Source organism: Silurus aristotelis (assembly GCF_946808225.1).
Source record: "Silurus aristotelis genome assembly, chromosome: 29".
In the NCBI taxonomy this organism is placed as follows: domain Eukaryota; kingdom Metazoa; phylum Chordata; class Actinopteri; order Siluriformes; family Siluridae; genus Silurus; species Silurus aristotelis.
The window spans coordinates 4,334,933-4,354,125 of record NC_139602.1 but is presented as its reverse complement, the minus strand read 5'-3'; the positions used below and the strand labels follow the sequence as shown (position 1 = coordinate 4,354,125).

At 38.5% G+C, this 19,193-nt stretch overlaps 2 protein-coding genes across 2 annotated transcripts in view; one reads left to right on the top strand and one right to left on the bottom strand.

Moving 5' to 3' along the window:
* LOC310722588 (uncharacterized protein) overlaps positions 1-19,193 on the bottom strand; it is a 478,020-nt gene that overhangs the window by 313,215 nt on the left and 145,612 nt on the right. The gene's annotated exons all lie outside the window — the stretch shown is intronic.
* Positions 3,278-19,193, top strand: part of usta (uronyl 2-sulfotransferase a) — an 84,879-nt gene continuing 68,963 nt past the window's right edge. The window contains exon 1 of the mRNA XM_083535143.1: positions 3,278-3,953. Within this exon, the coding sequence (XP_083391269.1) occupies positions 3,719-3,953 (235 nt within the window). The 5' untranslated portion in view covers positions 3,278-3,718. The remainder of the gene's footprint in view (positions 3,954-19,193) is intronic.

Genomic DNA, 19,193 nt, shown 5'->3' with positions numbered 1-19,193 from the left:
GGCGGAAGGTGGAGAAGTGCCATGTGTCTAACATCCAGCAGCTCCATTATGTCATTATGAAGGAGTGGAAGAGGATCAACAACTTGTGCAGCTCTGGTCCATACCCAGGAGGATTAAGGCAGCCCTACATAACAACATATTCACACTTTAGACACAGTTTTGACATATTTACTTATGGTGTAGACTCTTTTGTTGACAGTTAATTAGACAATAATGGCTGTATGTTGAGTTAATTTTAGATGACACTCTTACTGCTTTACAAACTGCACATTGACTCAAAAACATTTTTCATTTTTTATAGTTTTGTCCCTTGGGAAGAAATACAAAAATGGTTGCTGAAACATTGGGGTCTCATATATATATATATATATATATATATATATATATATATATATATATATATATATATATATATATATATATATATATATAAATACACATTGAATATAAAACACACAATGTTATAAACTGCTATAAAATTTACAATGCTATAATATTTACCAATTCTTATAATCCTACATTTAATTCTCAATAAAAACGTAGAAAACATAGCATTCTAAGAAAAGAAAAAAAAATCTCAGGTCTCATTCCAGACCTTTCACTATTTGAAAACATTGTGGTTATAAGAAAAGGGATGCAACACAGTAATAAACACGATCCTGTCCCAACATGTAGCAATATTTAAATTCTAAAAGTCCATTTTTTCCCCACTTTAAACATAACCTGCTACAGAACGGCTATATAGAAGGCTTCAAACTGGGTAAGGAACAGCTAAACTCTGCCACTATGGTGAGGTGGTGGAAGACTGCTTCATTTCACAGGTAATACACAATGACAAGACTGAGCACAGCAACAAGACACAAGGAAGTTATATTGCATCAGCAAAGTTTTGACACAGACTGGGGTTTTTGAAATCAAGCTATTTAAAAAAAAAAAAAAATAGGCAATTTTGAGGACTGTAGATGCAGTGGTCAGCCAAGGAAACTTAATGCAGCAGATGAAAGACACATCATGCTTACTTCCCTTTGATATAGGAAGAGTCTAAAAGTGCCATCGGCAACTTTTGGAAAACCGTGGTAAGCTTCTCAGCTTTGCATGAATAACATAGGAAGTGCAGTGCAGGAAAATGGCAGCAGGTGCTCTGAACTTATGAGTCGAAATCTGAAATATTTTGTGAGTGTCTGCAGGCAATTTTGAAGCATGCTGAAGGTTTCTTGCAAGTTTTGCATCTAGAGTTAGAGATTTGGTCAGGATTAATGGTGTCCTCAATGCTGAGAAATACAGGCAGATACTTAGAATGTACTTAAATCAAGCATGGAAAGTATTTCCATGTGATTCAATGGCTCTCTTTCAGCATTAAGCAATTTTGTTTGGCAAACTTGTTTAACTGTAGTTTTAATGACTTAATTAAATTAAGTTAGATCATCCCAAATAAATTGAGTACAACTGAACATGAATAAAAAAGTAAAATCAACACCAATAAATTGTGTTTAAACCTGCTAAAGTAAATAAAGTTGGAAGAAAACTGTGCAAATAAGTATAATGGAGACTAAAGAATTAAGTAGAACCAACTAAAGTATTACAAGTTGGCCAGAAATAATTGCTTTATGTTTAAAATAAAGGAAAAACTCCTCGAGATGGCATAAGGAAGAAACCTTGAGAGGAACCAGACTCAAGAGGGAAACCCATCCTCATCTGGGTTGCACCGGATGTCCATTTATTACAGATATACAATGTTGTGGCTCTAACTAAGAAGGGCTGTCTCTCTTTTTTTGTTACAATTAGTAAAACCGATGCAAAGAAGAGGGTGACCGTATTGAATATTTAATGCAGGGGGTGGCATTAGCCTGTTCAATTTACATCGATGGTGATCAGAAACAAACTGTAGTCCTGAGTCAAACTTTACCTCAGAGAGTGTGGAGAACTCACCATTAACATCAACAAACTGATAGCGATCAGTCAAATAAGACCTGAGCAAAGAGAGAGATGTTCCCTTTATTCCAACAACATTCTCAAGTCTCGCAAGCAGTATAGTATGATCAGTGGTTTCAAAAGCTGCACTAAGGTCACACAAAAACAAATAATGAGACAAAACCCCGATCAGAGGCCAATAACAGGTCATTTACCACCTTACTTACCTCACCAATTAATGCTGTGAGCTCAGCAGAAAAGTCTGAGAAAACCCCTTTGGAAAATTGCCTTACGGTCCAACATGAATGTTTGTGTTTTTCCTGTGTTTTCTCAGCCATGTAATACTTTTCTCCACAGGTCATGGCTAAAACCATAGCTTTATGAGAGCTAAGCTGCTATTTGAGCTACAAGACCTCTTAACTCCGAACCCTGCTAACATGCCCATACCACAGAGTAGTGCTCATAAAAACTACGGTTTAACAGACAGTATGGTTTTAAAGCTCATAATAAAAAAAAGAAAAGCGAGTGCATTTGTGAACATTCTGAAAAGTCATTATGGGCCAGATTTGTGTGTTTGGGACTCAGAGACAGTTTAAGTTTAAGACAAGGTTAAAAACCTAGTTGTTTACTCATGTTTTTAATGAATATGTGTTTCTTATGTAAAAAAGCAGATTTTAAGGAATCATGGTGGCTGGTTGCCTCATATCCTAAAACTTCCTTAACTTCCTTATCTTTGTTAACTTCTGGCTCTTCCTATAAACTTATAATCTTATGTAAACGTGCTGGAGTCCTTTCTTGAACCCTGACCTCTCTCTCACAGTAATCCTGTCCTCTTCTTCTTTCTGGACCTGCCTAATCCATCCATCCTGATGCCCACAATGCCATATATGAGAAAAAAATCACTGGTACAGATCTTCTTATAGTTTATAATTTAATAGAGCATATTTGTTGTAAGCTGCAAAGATGTAAATTGAAATAAAAAAAACGCAATACAATATTTTTAAAATCAGTAATATTAACTGGGATTATTTCTATGTTTATATTGTAATATTTAGAAGTTGTATTGAACTGGAAAACTTTTTGGAAGTGGTAACTCAGTAGTTAAGGCTCTGGGTTGCTGATCAGAAGGTCGGGGTTCAAGCCCCAGTATTGTGAAACCACACTTGGTCCTTTGTGCTCCAGGGCCACTGTATCATAGCGGACCCCAGTTTCCTAACAATCCTGCGATATGTGAAGGAAAAAAAATTATCTGTGACAATAATCATTTTCTAAATATTATGAATAATATTTGTATAAGTAATAGTATGAAATCATTAAAAATGAGTGGAACCAGGGCAACTTTTACTGTAATAGAATACAGTCTGGTGTAACGCAAATATACTTTCGACCCTCAAGTTTGATGTTTGGCCCTTGACAATTGTCCCTTTAAGCGTTTGGGACAAAGATCTAGCTGGTAGTGGTAGCGATCATGGCCGCACGGTGGCGCTGGTTATCAGCCTGTTCGAACTCATCCTCCTCCTGGCTCAGTAATCTGACACCGGCACGAACCCGGGGAACAGAGGATGGATTCCTGACTTCACATCAGCACAAAAAACACGCAGGAGGAGAGACATTGAGGAAGCGTGTGTGTGAGTGTGTGTGAGTGTATTAGTGTGTGAGTGTATGAGTGTGAGGATCAGGGTCAGGGTCAGGGGTTTTTCAGGTCTTTTTCAGCTTCTTGTGTTTCTAAATGCGCTACAGAAAGTTTGTCCCTCAAGCTGCCTATGGGTGACGACCACCACTCTCAGCGCTTCCATGCAAGGAGACTATGAAGAATCACAACGGCGGACCCAGACTCAACCACCACCCGGCTGCGAGTCACAGCACCAGGGATCGGAGCGGGAGAAAGCCTGGAGACTGGCTGTCGGCCCTGTGGCTGCGCTTCTCGCTGCGGGACTATGGCTTCTGCATGGGCGCGCTGCTGCTCTTCTGCCTCGCCTCGCTCTTCTACCAGTTTAACGGAGGACCTCCGAGGCTCCTGCTCGACATGCGCCAGTATCTCGGTAAGCTCGGACCTCCTCGTTTCCGTTTTGCGCTTCTTCTTCTGGCGCTTCTTGCACAAGTCACGGCAAGTTTGGTTCGGAGGAGCTCCAGCGCTCCAGAGCTCCAGCTCCAGCGGGGCTTTCTGTGCTGCCAGATATTCCCCCTCTCACCTACAGTATATCAGGTGCTGGTTTCATTTCCAGTTCCAGCTTTGTGTCTCTCCATGGTCTTTACGTGTTGAAGAATAGAGACAGGTGAGGAATGGACCAAACAGCTGGTCGATGCCTTGCGCATGCGCACTCTGGACACAGCTTAATACATAATTCATCCTAATTCATTACTCCTTTTTTTTGGCTATTGAGATAAAAGTTTTACATTTTAAATAAAGAAAACAGTTTTAAAACATAAAGTCAAACATATGGGAGACCAGGTAAGTCTAAATGACCTTTCACAAGGGTGGGAATGTGTATTAGGGTAGGTGGGGGGCAAATAATTATACACAGCATAGAAAATGGCATAATATGGCGAGACATAAGGCACATAGTCTGGGTTGCTTAGCAATGACCACTAGCGAAATCTCATGCTAGTATTATAAATGTGTCAAAATCAGAAATCCATTGGGTCGTTTAGTAAATGGTTGCTTGCTCACCATGTGGTCTTGTGCAGTCAGGGGTCAGAGGGTGGGACCCTCATGATAAGAGTATTGTCAGAGTGGCATAGGGATGACATAGAGTTTTGAACTGGCCATGAGCTCATGTAGTGATCTGTGAGACTGTGTAATATATATCCACAAAGTTAAAGCCCCCAGGTTGTTATAACCATGGCATTATTACAGGATATAACCACGAGGTGCCAGAATAGCTTCACTGCATTTCTGGCATCGATTTGTACAAGTCTGGACTTGTACTAAAGAAACTCACACAATCAGTCTAATAGATTTGTCCTCAACGTGTGGTGGTAGAGAATGACCAATATCAGTTTTCATTCGTCGATTCAGTAAACAGGCCTCAGGCCCTGTAGCCAGAGGTGAGGTCTAGAGACCAGTCATAGCATGGAAATGTTTCAGTGGCGTTCTGAGGAACTTTGTGTTGATTTACAGTGACCCATTGCGAAATAAAAACCTCTAGGCCATAACAGAGCCTGTAGCGTTCCCACACACACATGTGAAGATTACGCTAAACCATGACTCATCTGAGATAAAATTCATTCCACATCTTTAATGCCGGTCTTATTGCTTCATCTTTATGTTTTTTTTAAACACTCAGCATTTGTATTTTTTTTTTGCAACAGGGTGTGAAAGCAGTACATTCCAACTATCCTGTTTTTTTGTGTGTAGGTCTGAATGGAGTCATCTTGCTGATTGACATGTTACCGTCTTGCATCACATTTAAATTTGCGCCATTTTGTCCAGAGCGACGCACAAAAGTGCTTTGAGTCTCTAGAAATAAGTAAATCTATACTGGTACGTTAGATCACAAACACACACCAACGCACAGGCACAAGAGTCGCTGCATTGTTGCTATCGACTCTGGTTGCCATATTTATTAAATATGTACATGCATTTATATGTCACATGAACTTTACAGCACAGTGAAATTTTTTCTTTGCATATCCCAGCATATTAGGAAGTTATGCTATGCAACAGTTTTTCCCCCCAAGCCATCAGGCTCCTCAAAAGCACAGAACTGAGCTGAAACTCACACACACTCACTCAACTGTGTGAACTGCTACAAACTAAACTCAAACACACACTCATACTCATTTCACACAGCCATGTCTTCAGCACCACCCATATGATATTATTTATTAGTACACAACTGTTTAAATGATGTTTTTGTACATTCATTGCCTGCTGCTACTGCTGTTTTGCATAACATCTGTTTATATTTTGTGTTTTTTTTTTACACACTTCTCTCTGCACACTGTACTGTGTAATATACAGCAGGTTTACTGGCGGCGCTATTTTGTGTTTTTGTGTATATGTCCTACACTGTCTTGTCTTGCACTGTTTGCACCAGGTTGCACACGATGCACTTTATGTAGCGAGGACACTTACTAGTCCTGAGCTCTGTGTTTTTCTGTCATGTAGCTTTATATTGTTTATGTAGCACCAGGGTTCTGGAGGAACGTCGTCTCATTTCACTGTGTACTGCATCAACTGTATATGGTTGAAATGACAATAAAAAGCTTCCTGACTTGACTTGAATTGAAACTGGGTTCAGAGATAATACAGGGCCCCTGGAGCAGAGAGGGTTAAGGGCCTTGCTCAAGGGCTCAGCAGTGGCAGCTTGGTGCTGGGTCTTGAATCTCCAATTTTCACTCATGTTACCCAGAGCCTCAACCATTGAGCTACTACTACCATATTTATACAGTAGGTGACTTTTTGACACTTCACCATCATACCCATACGTCCCATTTCAAAACAAACCATGAGCCTTTGCACTTTATTCTGGAATGTGCTACAGCATACAAAAATTACATGCAATTTTGTGATGGTCAGGGGTCCAAAACTTTAGGCCGTATTATGTATGTGAATTGAAAACATTCACAGTGTCTGAAAGAGTGGACGTAATATAATAAAACAGAAAGAGTGGAGAGAAATCCAGGTCATATCACGTGTTTTATTTGATGTGTTAAACATCTGGATCAGGAGCCTCCATTTTCACCTGTATTCCCTCAGGTCATCTCGGTTTTCAAACTACACACACACACACACACACACACACACACACACACACACACACACACACACACACACACACACACACACACACACACTTTCAAGTCATAAATGTAAGTGACTGCTTTAAGACATGTTTAGCTTCACATCAGCACAGTAGCTTATTTCATCTCCCATGTCTCCAGATCTGCTCTGTGTTACTCGCTGGTGTCCCAATTCACTCTTTACTTTACTGGATGGTTTGGATGCTCAGGCTTTATGAACTGGATTATTTCTCTGTGTGAACGCTCTGTTGTAGTAGTAATATTTGTTGTAGTAGCTGTATTACTGCGAGCTCCAGAATTATTGAGACTCATTTTCCTGTCAGTGTAAGAGTTATTTTCTTCTAGATTTAAATAAATGTCTATGATGTGCTTTCTCTCTCTCTCTCTCTCTCTCTCTCTCTCTCTCTCTCTCTCTCTCTCTCTCTCTCTCTCTCTCTCTCTCTCTCTCTCTCTCAGTTGCTGAGGATGTTATTAAATAAGGATCAAGTGCAGTTGTGTTCCCAATTAAAAGCCTCAGTTATATTTGGCTTTACAGTGTGTTAATTTGTTCATGGCAGAGAGATTTATAGCACATGGTTTTCTTTTTTATCTTTGGAAAAGACTCTGTTTAAGGCTTCATTTAAATTTTTCATTTACTAGGAAGTGTGTGTGTGTGTGTGTGTGTGTGTGTGCTAGTGTGTGTGTGTGTGTGTGTGTGTGTGTGTGTGTGTGTGTGTTCATGTGTGTGTGTGTGTGTGTGTGTGTTTGGGGGGAATTTTTAAAGTGTCATGAAAAATAGTTCATTCCTAATATGGACAGCAACAGGATTAACAAAAAAACAAAATAGAATAAAAAAAAGCTGTCTACATAAGAAACAATGATTGTGTGTGTGTGTGTGTGTGTGTGTGTGTGTGTGTGTGTGTGTGTGTGTGTGTGTGTGTGTGAAGAAGTGGAACATCAGTTCCACTTCTATAAGCAGACAGGATGCAGTGGCATCTATGGAACTACACTTCAGCACCTGAGGCGGCATTTGAACCCAAAATAGAGCTCCAAAAGTCAGCTAAAATGGTACAACCATGTAAGAAAGAACGTGACTTGGACATTCGGTGCCACCCAGATGAGGACGGGTTCCCTCTTGAGTCCAGTTCCACTCAAGGTTTCTACCTCAACCCATCTCAGGGAGTTTATGATGACAAGCGCAGTACAAATCACATGATTGTGTTCCTGTAACATTTTCCTTTATGCTTGATGACAGATACACCACACACACACACACACACACACACACATTTCCTTTTTTATTTTCTCTCTGTATGGGTTAAAAACCACAAAGAAAACACGGTGTAAACCACAATTTATGATACCCCCCCCCACACACACACACACACACACACACACAGCTTTTACACAGTCTCAGTCCTGTAGAGTGAGGAACTGTGATTTCTGATCTCTCACTATGTGCATTGCATTTCCCCTCATGAAGATTCAGAAAGAAAGTGGGAACTGAGTTCACATCCCTCCTTTGACGCTTACCAGCATCTTTACATAGAAACTCATAAAGACCTTAAAAAGACTTTCTTACACTCACAGGTTGGAAGTTGGACCACCGTCACCCATCGTAAAGTGTTTGTTGATTGTAAGTGCTCGGTTGTCAGATTGTAGATTTCTTTATGGGACTAAAAGCAAGCCCTAACATTGAACTGCGGTCTTTAAGCTCAGGAGAATGAGGGACTACATAGCAGACTGTTAACGAATTCTGTTGCATGTTATTGGAGGCAGTGATATGGATGTATTTCATTAAGCACGGAGCAAACAGGAAATGGAAATGAAGTTATTTAATCAGTTCTGAGCAACAGAGAGAATTTTCCTGCGGAGGAGCCAATTTTCTAGTACCATCCGTGGGGCAGTAATCAGTTCTACAGTATGTCAAGATCATGCAATAAGTAAGAGCTGAATCCTAGAATCTTTCCCCGCAAAGGTGAATGTGCACCTAAACGTTGTGAATGTTGATAGTATATCTCCATACTGACAGGTGTTTCTTATTAGCACATGCTAGAACCCCGTGTCTGATTTGTTTTTCTGTACGTCTCTCAGACCCATTGTCTTCGCATGTGGTTTTATTACTGCTTATTAGAATTTTTCTTCTTAATTGACCTCACCAAGCCACATCAAGGCTTATATGGGCGTAGCAAATAAAAAAAAACAGAGGTTTCATTTGTGATAAAAAATTGAGCAAGACTCTGTTTAATACATCGCTAGCGAAGTACGACTTCTTACACAGTGAATATCAGGCTTTGATTAATTACAGTGGATATTTCAAGTGAATCTGAAAATAAAATTCAGCTCCATGTGCAGAATTTTCCTGACAACTTCTTGGATTAATCTGATGAACAACAGACTGCAAAAAGTTAATAGCGGTTTCATACCACATGATTTTTAATAGTCCTTTATGATTGTTGTTTATCAGACTGTACGAACTTGATTGTGTCACATGTCACACTGTAGGATCTCACTTGTCATAATATCAGACTGTACGACAGTTGAGACGCGTCGAAAACTGATGCACACAAGAAAAAGGCTCTTCCAAAGTTTTATGTCATCAATCCGTGGTACGTTCAGACCTGCATTCTTTTGCTAATGGCATCAAACAAAAACAACCTGTAGCCCTGATAATGAAAAAAAAAAAAACGAAGGCGACGTGTGTTAAGCAAGTAATGGTTGGAAAAAAAGGAGGACATTATGGATTAGGTTTAGGGTTACGGAGCTATTTCTCTCCAAGGCGCTTCCATTTTAGCAGTGTCATGGTACAGCAGCGAGGACATGTCTACAAACAAGCCTTTTTCGGCTCTATAACTCAATAAGTTTCTCTTCTCGCTGTACTGTCCACCTGACTCATTTTGACATTTTCCCTGAGGTGGTTTAAAGTTTCCATTTCCATTTATGGCATTTGGTAGAGGTTCTTATCCAGACTTACATTTACATTTATCTATTCATGCAGCTTCACAGATAAAGGTATAAGGTCAAAGAGTGGCCTTAGGTGGGGAAGTTAACATTTACCAGATTTGACAGATTTTAGTTTAGAAAAAAATTGAGACCAAATGACCCAAAGTGATCATCTGCTGTAACAAAACATACGCCAAATCAGTTGGGAGTGACGAGGATGGACAGGATTAGAAATTAGTTTAGAGGGGCCGTGCGTGTAGGACGTTTTGAAGACAAGGTGAAGGAGGTGTGATTGAGATGGTTTGGACATGTGCAGAGGAGGGACATGGGGTATATCAGTAGGAAAATGCTGAGGATGGAGCCACCAGGAAGAAGGCAAAGAGGAAGCCCAAAGAGGAGGTTTATGGATGTGGTGAGGGAAGACATATGCAGGTAGTTGGTTTAAAAGAGGCAGATGTAGAGGACAGGGGGGTTATGGAGACGGATGATCCGCTGTGGCGCCCCCTAATGGGAGCAGACGAAAGAAGAAGAAGAATTGATAAAAAAAATTTAGTAGTTTTTTAATAGAATTTTTTATTTTTTCAGCCACCATAAAAATGCACAGTTATTTCTCCATTTAACATATAAAGCTTCATTCACTGGATTCTTGGCCTGTGTCTCGTTCATGCTATTCTGCTGTGTGTGCTTGTGGGCATGGCATGTATATTGAGGTGTGCTTTCACTACTGGAAATGTTGCACATTTCCTGAAACATACACACAGTGTTTTAGAGCCCCAAAGCGGAAAATTAATAAATTGGTTCATTGGCTACATGCAGTAAAAAATAAAGTTCCTTCATTCATTATTCCTAAAGGAAAAATAAGAAATTATTTACAAGGAATAACAAGATTTTTTTTTCAAAATCTGCAGCATAAAGAGTAAAAATACTGTAATTGGAAATACATTGAAATTATTGCCCAGGCCAAGTATTTTACGAGGCGAATAGCACCAGGTTTAGATAAAGATGTTTTTTTGTAGCGTTTTTCTTCTGAACTGTTGTTTACTTATGAGAGTGAAGGCAGTGAAGTCCGCTGCACATTTTTGGCAGAGGAGTGTTGGTAAAGCTTTCATTCAGACGATGGAATCATGTGGTATTTCACATCTGCCGCGCCTCTGACACGAAGACGAACGTCTCGCAGAGTATTAAAACCATGTTTGAGCTCAACACGCTGCGGCTCACTCGGAGCAGGAGTGGAAATCCGAGATCCCTTTCAATTACTGTTAAATCATCTCATACTTAAAGCTTCATATAAATGGGACGGCAAATGACAAGTTTCCTCGGTGGATGTCAGAGGAAGTAAATGATGATGTTGGCTGGCGAGGGTTTCAACCATGGGCGGTAACGTGAGCAGAGCCAGTGGCATGTTGTGCCAACGTTAAAGTCCAAACCTCCTCGTTCTCATTTCCCACAACACAGCTGATGGCTGGTTGGCATGTGCCAGAATGAAATGTTCATAAAAGTATATATATAAATAATTGCTTACTCTTTATTTTACAAATCATACAAGTGTAGCATCCGGCATCGTCTTTGTAACCACACTAGTTTAGTCACAATCACCAGACTCACAATAAAACACACCTAGACTTTACAGCGAGTTAATCCTGAGTAGATTCTGAGTAGATTCTGTTAAATATCAAAAGAAATGTTCACGTTATGCAAAATTGCAACAGAAAAAAGCTGTATTTCAGACGTGACATCTGAAATAGTTAATCTTCTGGTCACGTTTAAAAAAAAAAATGAATAGTGGATGTATTTCGAGCTGCTCATCCTCACACAGTGTGACGCCATATTCCTCAGGACAGCACATTTTACACTTTAAAGAAAATAACAAGGCTTTTTTTTTTCTTTTTAATTTTACGAGAGAAAAAACGAGCTTCAGTATTTTCCACACCATTAAATGCGTCTATAAACTATCGCAACTTTTTTATTATAAATTTATTATAAATTGTAAAATAACAAACTCCAGTAAATACAATACACACTATCTTTATAAGAACATGTCCTGTAGTGTGTTGTTCTTTACTTATACCACATCACAGTCAGGTTCTCAGATATGATTAGCACTGTTACATATAGACCATATGGACAAAAGTATTGAAACATCTTACTTTTCCAGTTATATGTCCTTCTTCCTAAAAACACAAAGTTGGAGACACACAATTGTTCAGAATGTTTTTGGATGCACTCAATTTAAATTTTCCCTCACTCCATGAAGATTTGATTGACATGGGCTGAAGTGGAAGATTACCTGCTGTGGAGCTCTGACCTCAACACTAATGAACACCTTTGGCATAAATTATAATGCTGATTGCACCCAGGCCTCCTCTACATAAGTACCTAACCTGACTTACACCCTTGTGATACTTGTACACAAAATATTGTCCATTTAGTGTATTTTTGCTGGTTTTATTACTGGTAACATCTAATACACAGGGTCTCGATTGAAATAGCTTAATCAGAGTTTCCCAATACTTGTAGAAGAATAGAGAAGTTTATGCTGATCTGATTTCTAGTTTCATTTAGACACTGGTATTGGACTGGGATTGTCTGTGTGTTTGGTGTGTTTGGTGTGTGTTTGGTGAATTTGTGACTTTTTACCTCAGACGTCCCACAACATAAAATCTAACTATAAACTTTCTTCATGTTCTCCATTTACAAATTAAACATTGTACACGTATGCAGATTAAAAGAGTGGTAAAAGAGGAAAAGCTCACTCCAAACTGCTGTTATACACAAATGAAAATTCAATGATATTGTCTACTCCATGTCCACTGCCTCACCCCCCACAACATTCGTGTTCCTGGTATGTGTCTGTTTCTATCTCAGGGTTGCAGTGAAAGTGAAAGTCTATTACAGGAACACCAAGCTATGGAATATGTTCTGGATGTGGACTAGGAATTTGTGGAAGAGGTGGGAGGAAACTGGGGAGGAGGAAGTCAAGGAGGAAGTCAAGGGTCAAGGGTATGGACTGTGGACTTTTACACCCTATATATGCTGTAGCTCTCCTAAATTGTAGAACAGTTCCTAAAAAATGTCTAATTCAGATAAATTCAATTTGTATAGCACATAATGGACTAGTCCCAAAGAAGCTTTACAGAATTAAACAAAATATAAATATAAGTTTTAGCTGCGTAAATTAATCCCTATGAGCGAGTCGTAAGGAAAAACTCTGCAATATGTTATGAGGAAGTAACCTTGAGAGAACCCAGAATCAAAAAGGAACCCATGTTTATCTTTACCGAATGTCCATTCATTATAATTTCATCATGGTTGATCATCTGTTCAAGGATGAACAAATGAATGATAAATCTGTTATTAATTACAGTCCAAACCCATCTTCATGGTTCTTGAGTTTAAGCCTCATGGATGTTCAGGCTGTTTAATTGGAGCCACACTCAGCAGCAGTGAGTGAATTCTAATTGGCGCAAACTCCATCCAGAGGTAGGGGTAGGGATCAGGATGAATCAGGTATAACACTGGATGAAAAGCAACCGACTCTTTGGTCGTAACCATGACACGACTTTTTTAGAAACCATGTTTTTCCAGAGAAAGCTTCTTCTCTGTAGGTGTAAAATACAAAATGCTTACTCTGCCTAGACCACTTCATGACTCAGCAATCTGTTTTTTAGCCACTAAAACATCCCACTGTTTGAAAACTACATGTTTCTTGCTTGTCTCGTTTGTCTTTAAGGACGATAATGACTCGTCCTAGCGCCTTGTTCACGGAGGCGACTCCAGCTTGTTTAGCGTCTGCTTTCGGGACATGTTTTGTTTTTGCGATCCTCCTTTACTGACGAAATGTAAAAATAGCAACCTTCAATATCCACTTTTCTGATAGGGCGGCTTTGCCCTTTGGTGTGTAACCGCTGGGTTTTGGCATTGAAGTGTGTATATAAATGTGTTTGTCTGTAAGTATGCCTCAGCACTTTCATGTTTTATATAGACTGTGTACGCCAGTGTTTTGGTCTTGGTGCCAGTCCTTATTAGCAATTGTTAAATCCAGTTGGAGTGAAACACACTCCAACTCCATGTAAGTGCCGTGTAAAAATCTCTCTATACCATGTGCAATATCAAATATAATTGCAATATATTCTTAGTATATATAGTTTACTAAGTATCTTATTATATATATATTTATCTTGTACTCAGTACAGGCTTTGGCAAAATAATTTCCTTCAGGACTAATAAAGTTCTATCACGTCATATCTTATCACAGGTTGAGAGTAATGGTCTTATTCTTAAACGTTATCGTTTCTATAGTCGTTTCTAACGGCTCATTTAAAGGGACATTTATGGCAAATAAAAAAGATTATAGACAACTAATAATAAACAGACTTTTTTTTTAAAATTTCATTGTGGTGAGGGAAAAAAAGTCTCCGGTTTGAATGATTTGTGTAGTTTATTAGCTTTTTGACTTCTCAGTAGTGTTCCAGGAATTAAAGGACAGGGTGGTATCAGAATGAAAGAATGCAGCTATAAGGTAACTGAAAACAGGAAGTAAATGGCGTGTAATTCTAAATCATTAAAATGTGCCGTTCATTAATGATATTTAGAGTTGTAAGTGTTAAAGAAGCTGGCGTATAAATGGTACAAACACACCCCAGATTGTGCAGGAGATAATCCACCTCTGCCATGCAATATTTTTATATACTGGCACACTGTGGCTCATATCCTTTTTACATATCAGGTAACGGAATAGTATAAATACCCTGTATTAATCACTGTAACTACCAGAGATCCAGTGTCTCAGAATCACAGAACACTAGGTGTTGTTAAAGAAAGAAGCAGGACTTTTGGCCAGTCCATGTGTGTTTAGTTTGTGATTGGAAATTTTTGGCATGAGAAAAAGTTCACTGTAGATCTTCAAAAGAGCATCTGCTTGTTCTGCTGTGTGTTCGAGAATCGGACCCCAGAGGCCCAGACATGGCGTGCTTCAGCTAAACCTATCGTATGTGTGTGTGTATTTATATCTCATAAACCCCACCTGTCTCTTTCTAGTGAAGCTAGTACAGGAAATGTCAGTTCTATTCTGCTTAGTGTTTCGGTAGAGATGAAAAAACGATCCTCATGTCTAATCAGAAACCTGAATTTTCTGGGGGGAAGAAAATGAAATCCAGAAAACTCTTTTTAAAAATGTATTTAAGTGTACAAACATTTTCCAAGTCTTTTTTTTCCCATAGAAACCATCTCAAGCAACAGTTCTTTTTATGGTACAACATGTTTCCACAAAATTCTTCAGCATGGCTTCAGCATTATTTTGTTGTCTGTTTTGTGTACTCTGCTTTATCAAAGACCTGCCAGACTTTAACACCGAATGTTTATTACTTAACAACCAGCGTTATAGTACAAGAGTTCCCCTGTAAACGGTTTTGACAGCCTGGCTTTTAAATTGGTGATTATTGGCCTTTAATAAAGTCACAATCAAGCAACACGGCATGTGCTCGAGCATGGTGGCATAGATAAGAAAAACCAAAACAAAAAAATATACTCCAGTCCAAACCAGCCCAGTCCAGTGTCTACATTAACACAGTGTGCACACAGCAAATCATCAGGAGTATAAGAAAAAAAAAAACACTCATACAGTTTTAGAAACGCTATATAAGTTCAGTAGTAATAAATTCCATTCATTCGACCTGCATGTGTTTATACTTTTAGATTAGGCATTGACTCATGTAGTAATATGAGCTCCTAGGGACTGGAGATCTCCTGCTCTGCTCCATTTCCTGCTTTGAATCATCTACTTAATCTTCTTGGGCTCCTTGGTTTTACTTCTCAGGCCTTTTCATGTGAGTTGTGCCACGTGTAAAAATAATAATCAGGAATTCCGACCTACTGGACAAATTCCCCTAATGCATAGCTTCATACAACCCCAATTCCAAAAAAGTTGGGACAATGATTTTTAAATCTCATAAACCCATATTTGATTTAGAAAAGAACATAGTTTTATTTAGAATAGAACATATGTTCAAACTGAGAAAATATACCATTTTAACATTTTTTCCACTGTGTAACATCATGTCTTTTGTCAAACATCTGGGAACTAAGGAGATCAGTTGATGAAGTTTTGGGAGAGGAATGTTGTCCCACGTGTGTCTGTATCAGCAACATGGGATTCTAGCTGCTCAATAGTTCTGGGTGTCCTTTGTTGTATCTTTCGTTTCAAGATGTGCCAAATGTTTTCATGTTTTCAGTGTTTCAGGTCTGGACTGCAGGCCGTTCAGCACCCAGACTCTTCTATTACAAAGTCATGCTATTGTAATAGATGTAGTTTGCAGTTAGCATTGTCTTACTCAAACGTGCAAGGCCTTTTGATGGTATTACTGTAGTGTCAATGGTGAGAAAATCAATGTTTTGCAATTTTATGTTGAGGAAAATTATTCTGAAATATTCTGTTCCACCATTTGTAGACAGTCTTTCACAGATTGGTGAAGCTCTACCCATCTTTATCTGAAAGACTCTACCTCTCTAAGATACACTATTTAGACCCAATCATTTTACTGATCTGTTGTGAATGAATCTAATTAGCTGCAAATTGTTTCTTCAACTGTTAAAAAACTACTTTAAAAAACATTTACTTTTTCCAGAATTCTGTTTTCAACTGTTTTGACATGTGTTACAGCCATCAAATTCAAAATGACCTTTTTTTTTTTTCTTAAAATAGTTCAATCTCTCACTTTAAACGTTTTATATGTTCTGTTGTGAATAAAATATGGGTTTATGAGTTTTGCTAATCATTGGATTCTTTTCCATTTACATTTCACACAGTGTCCAAACTTTTTTGGGAATTGTGGTTGTATGTTTTAGATCTTATTTTATCTATGTGGGGTTTTGTTATTAGAACATCAGGCAGGGTGAACTCCTAAAATAGAATGTATTCATCCACAGTTTGCTCAGGTAAGATGACCAAGTCATTCTCAGCCACCATTAATGGATATAGTTTAATTTAGAGTTGTGTGCACATCAAGGAAAAGCAGGAGTTAAGCTATAAAACTTGAGGAACAAAGGAAGCTCCATGTTCATTGACACATCTGATCTGTTGTCATAACTTTTCTCATTCAATTTCATACTAACTAATAAACCAAGCTTTTGTTTCTTATCACAAACAATATATCAGAAACAGCTATAAAAAAAAAAAGAGTTTGTAGGTTTCTCGTAGGTTTTGCCAATCCAACACACTCGTCTATTTGGACATAACTAGACCACACGAGATTTCATCACTGATTACCCAGTTTTATTAGATGACTTCCAGAACTGTCAGAGAACAAGCATGACATTATTTACAACAATCAGCTATTGAACTAAGCAGCCAGTGTTTACATCCAGTACAGATGTGCTTTATCCAGATGTTTACCTGGGACATCAGTCGTGTGCTTCAATTCAAAGATATCTGAGAAAATATAAACAGTACAAAAAGAATTCAAAAGGGATTCAGGACCACAGGATGTTTTCTCCTGCAGACTGTTGACCGGGTCCAGAGTGAAAATATATTTTCTTTAAAGGAAATTCATCATTGTTTAAATTTAAATATCAGCAGACCGCTTTGGAAGGTCAAAGGTCACTTGTGGGAGCATGCAGACTTCTGGTTAAGGTTGGGAGTCTAATTTAACAGTAGTTGGATTCATGGTGTGGCCATACATGGAGCTGATTACGATGAATTGGCCGAGTGTTGTGATGTGTCGCTTCAAAAATGTCAAAAACAGCGACTAGAAGAGATAAGACGGAAAAGTAATGCATAATTAATTTCATGCTGTTCTAAAACTGTAGCTCAAAAACTATCATTGGCAGAACAATTACATTTTACACAACTGTCACCGAGCTTTCAGCATGTAGTCTTGGTGTTATACTGTACAATATTAATCACTGCAACTTTAAATGACATTGTGCTTGTTTTATTTAAACAATATTTAATTTTATTTGTATAGCATTTTAAAACAATCTACAGCGATAAAGTGGTTATAAAAGAATGCATGAAAGTTTGTTCTTATAATTGTAACTTTGTCCCTGTGGCAAGGAAAAACTCCCTGAAATGTTAAGACTGATCCAACACCATCCAACCTTCTCTCTCTCATTCACTTTCCTCGTTCATCTAAGGAGTGTAATTTTACATGGTGAATGTGAATAACAGGCATGATGGACACAGTGAACCTGATCAGTGGTGATCATATGATGTTTTTCTTTGCCACAGTTGCCACTGGTCTGCTCTATAGGGATAAACGTACAGTTATAAGGAACAAACTTACAGGCACTAAACTTATACATTCTTTTATACAACTTCATAACCTCTGTAAAGCTGCTTTGAGACAATGTTCATTGTTAAATGTGCTCTACAAATAGAAATAAATTGCATTGAATTTAATTAATTATGAATATTCCATATATGTGCGGTTTCCTCCTTTTACAACGTATTTAAAAAATCACCTGAATCTCCCACTGTTCCCATTAAGGGTTTTCAGGATTGGCACTGCCATCAAGCAGTTCCTGACTGCACAACTGAATCTGATTGCTGCTTTTGTAAAGATCTTCTGTGGTGATAAAATGGTCCTCAAACTAGACTTGCACAAGGTTAATAAACATCATGCGCATTTCTTTTGTATATCACAATAATAGGCCAACATGCATTCACAGTTTCATGCTGTAATGGCTGCCCAGTATGCCCTGTATATCTCTTCTTGGGCAGATAAAAGAATATTGGCTGGTGTTGTTTTTGGGTTAAAAGAAGAATTGTGGACATGATGATGATGATGATTAAGATTAAGATGAATATGATGATGATGATGGGATTTTTTATCTCCAGAGCTCACTATGCAGCCCAACATTCTCCACAGCGCATCTTCTATAATGAACTGCAGGTCTGAAGGTATTTCTCAGGCTACATTGGACAGATGGATTTAACAGAATGAATAAGCAGTGTATAGTTTATTCGTTTGGATTTTTTTCTTTCATGAATTCCCAGTTGTGTGAAGGTGTATGTGTTTTTGACTGCTTCATTCCAAACAGTGCCAATTCTCTTACGTGCTTTTGAGCAAGAAATGTTTTCCACCATAGTCACTTCTGAGAGGCAGAAAAGAGCCAGAAAAGAGCCAGAAATGAGGAATATGATGGCTAAAGGGAAAGTCTTAATCACGAAATGATTAAATGTGTGCAACTGAAAAGCGTTTATGTAAGAACGACTTTGGCAGTCTCTTGTTCCTAAAGGAGCACATTTCAGCTCCGAGGGGAAAACAGTGGCTCTGTTTATTTTTTTATGAATTCACCTGAATCTTTGCTTTCACAAAACACAGATTGTACGTCTTGGATTGGAAATGGTTCCTAAGCGTGGGAACATGCCAGTCTGCATGAAATTCAATATAATTATCACCAGTATCAATCTTTAATTCTGTGTTTATTGCAGTGTAGCTTTTATGCTTTATGTTTTGATTCCTTATGTAATCCAGATTAAGTAAAAAATCCAGTGCACCAGCACACTGTGTGAGTGTTGCCCAGGGGAGGAACGATTATCTGCTAAAATGGAAAGTACCACATTTCTAGACCATGAGATTCTGTTTTGTTTCCTTAATAATGACACAGTGATGTGT